The 2,262-nt window shown below is 39.0% G+C and overlaps 1 protein-coding gene across 1 annotated transcript in view; it reads right to left on the bottom strand.

Annotated features, from left to right (window-relative positions):
• LOC101846175 (dymeclin) overlaps nucleotides 1-2,262 on the bottom strand; it is a gene marked incomplete at its 5' end in the record, with an annotated part of 21,766 nt that overhangs the window by 17,478 nt on the left and 2,026 nt on the right. Inside the window, 1 exon segment of the mRNA XM_013089601.2 lies at nucleotides 1,554-1,742. Coding sequence (XP_012945055.1) covers nucleotides 1,554-1,742 — 189 coding nt within the window.

The following is a 2,262-nucleotide window of genomic DNA, read 5'->3' as shown; positions in this document are numbered from 1 at the left end:
CACACATTTAAAGCCCACAGAAGTGTCAAACCTTTACCATCCACACATTTAAAGCCCACAGAAGTGTCAAACCTTTACCATCCACACATTTAAAGCCCACAGAAGTGTCAAACCTTTACCATCCACACAATTAAAGCCCACAGAAGTGTCGAACCTTTACCATCCATACATTTAAAGCCTGTTGAAGTGTCGGACCTTTACCATCCACACATTTAACGCCTGTAGAAGTGTCGAATCCATACCATCCACACATTTAAAGCCTGTAGAAGTGTCGAACTATGCCATCCACACATTTAAAGCCCACAGAACTTACCAAAGTCTCCTAGACAGCATGAGGAAGGAAAGAGCTTTAGTCACTAATAATATGGTTATCTTGTGCAGGGAAAAGGCAAAGCAGACCGTCACACATTTCTTCAAGACCACAGAACTTACCAAAGGAACAACTACATCACACTGCTTGATATCTTTTTAATTAAAATTGAGATAGCTTTTAGTTTAAGTAAGCATTTAAGGAAACTTGCAACACAATTACTTCACATAACTGCCAAATTTACAGTTTCGTAAAGAGTTTTACAGCACTCGCAACACAATAAAGTCATATGAGTGCCGAAGAATAGAAGTGTTACAAGAGAGTAACATGCACTAAAAAATGCGGAGGAGGGATAAGGATGATGATAGATGTTTGATAGGAAAGAAGGAGCAAACCACACCAGAGCACCCGCCAACCACCCACTACAAGAGAGTAACATGCACTAGAAAGGCGGAGGAGAGATTTTTAAAAATAAGGATGATGACAGATGTTTGATAGGAAAGAAGGAGCAAAACGCACCAGAGCACCCGCCAACCACATAGTCCCTGGACCGGACACAAAAAAATATATGTAAAAAAAAAATATTTTTAAAAAAATCCAAACCCATAGTCTCTGTGGGGAGAGTGGTTGTTCTCCCACATGTTGTAGGGCAAAAACAAGTAATTGTCAAAAAGAAAAACAAAACCAAAACAACAGGAAGAAAAAAAAAGGAAAATATATAACATTTTGAAAAGAGACACGAAAAGAGAGTCTTACACTGAGTTTAGTTTTAGTAGAGGTTTTTACGGCGATCGCAACTGCATGAGGTCATATGAGCGCCAGAAGATTAGAGGTGTTACAAGAGAGTAACAAACATAAAAAAGATGGAGGGGGAGATAAGGACGATAGATGTTTGATAGGAAAGAAGAAGCAAACCACACCAGAGCACCCGCCAACCACCCACTCTTACACTCAGCAATTGAAAAAAAAAAACCAGAAAAAGAAATAAACATTTGAAAAAGAAGAAAAGCGAAAAAAAACAAGAAAAACAAAACAGCGGGAAAGAAGAAAAGAAAAAAAAAAAAAAAAAAGAAAAAAATCAATCGTTTAGTGTAAGATTTCGCTATACGTCATTTTGGAGAAAACAACACTGAGGAGTCAAAAAACAAAAACACAAAATAAAGAAATATAAAACAAACAAAAAAAACAGTAAAAACAAGACAGAAACAAAAATTATTTTTTTAACAGAAAAAACCCCACTCACCCTGTGTGTCGGTGAAGGAGAAGAGAGCCTGCCGGTAAGGGTTGGTCACAGAGCGGTCACACGTGCAGTGATTGGCCAGCACCAGGATGAACAGAAGGCTCTGATTGGCCAGGAGGGTCTCTGACAGCTCCGAATCCACCTTCTTCCCCTTGTTGCCCATGCCCAGGGTGACCACGCTCCACAGGCTCGCTATAAATAGATTCGGTAAGAGTTGAAGTTGAGAATTTCTTGGAAGGAAAAGAAATCAAATACGGTAACACCAGCAGATTGACAGAGGCATTGAAGTTTTAGTAAGAGTTTTACGGCACTTGCAACTGCATAAGGTCATATATGAGCGCCAGAAGAATAGAGGTGTTACAAGAGAGTAACAAACATAAAAAAAGAAGAAGGGGAGATAAGGAAGATAGATGTTTGATAGGAAAAAAAAAGCAAAGCTCACCAGAGCACCCACCAACCACCCACAGAGTAGAAGTTGAGAATATCTTGGAAGGAAAAGAAATCAAATAACACCAGCAGATTGACAGTGGCATTGAAGTTTTAGTAAGAGTTTTACGGCACTAGCAACACAATAAGGTCATATAAGTGCTGAAGAATAGGGGTGTTAGTTTTAGTAAGAGTTTTACGGCACTTGCAACACAATAAGGTCATATAAGTGCCGAAGATTAGAGGTTTTACAAGAGAGTAACAAACACAAAAAAGAAGGAGGGGA

This window comes from Aplysia californica, unplaced genomic scaffold (assembly GCF_000002075.1).
Source record: "Aplysia californica isolate F4 #8 unplaced genomic scaffold, AplCal3.0 scaffold00996, whole genome shotgun sequence".
Classification (NCBI taxonomy): domain Eukaryota; kingdom Metazoa; phylum Mollusca; class Gastropoda; order Aplysiida; family Aplysiidae; genus Aplysia; species Aplysia californica.
This window is presented reverse-complemented; position numbering and strand designations above follow the sequence as displayed.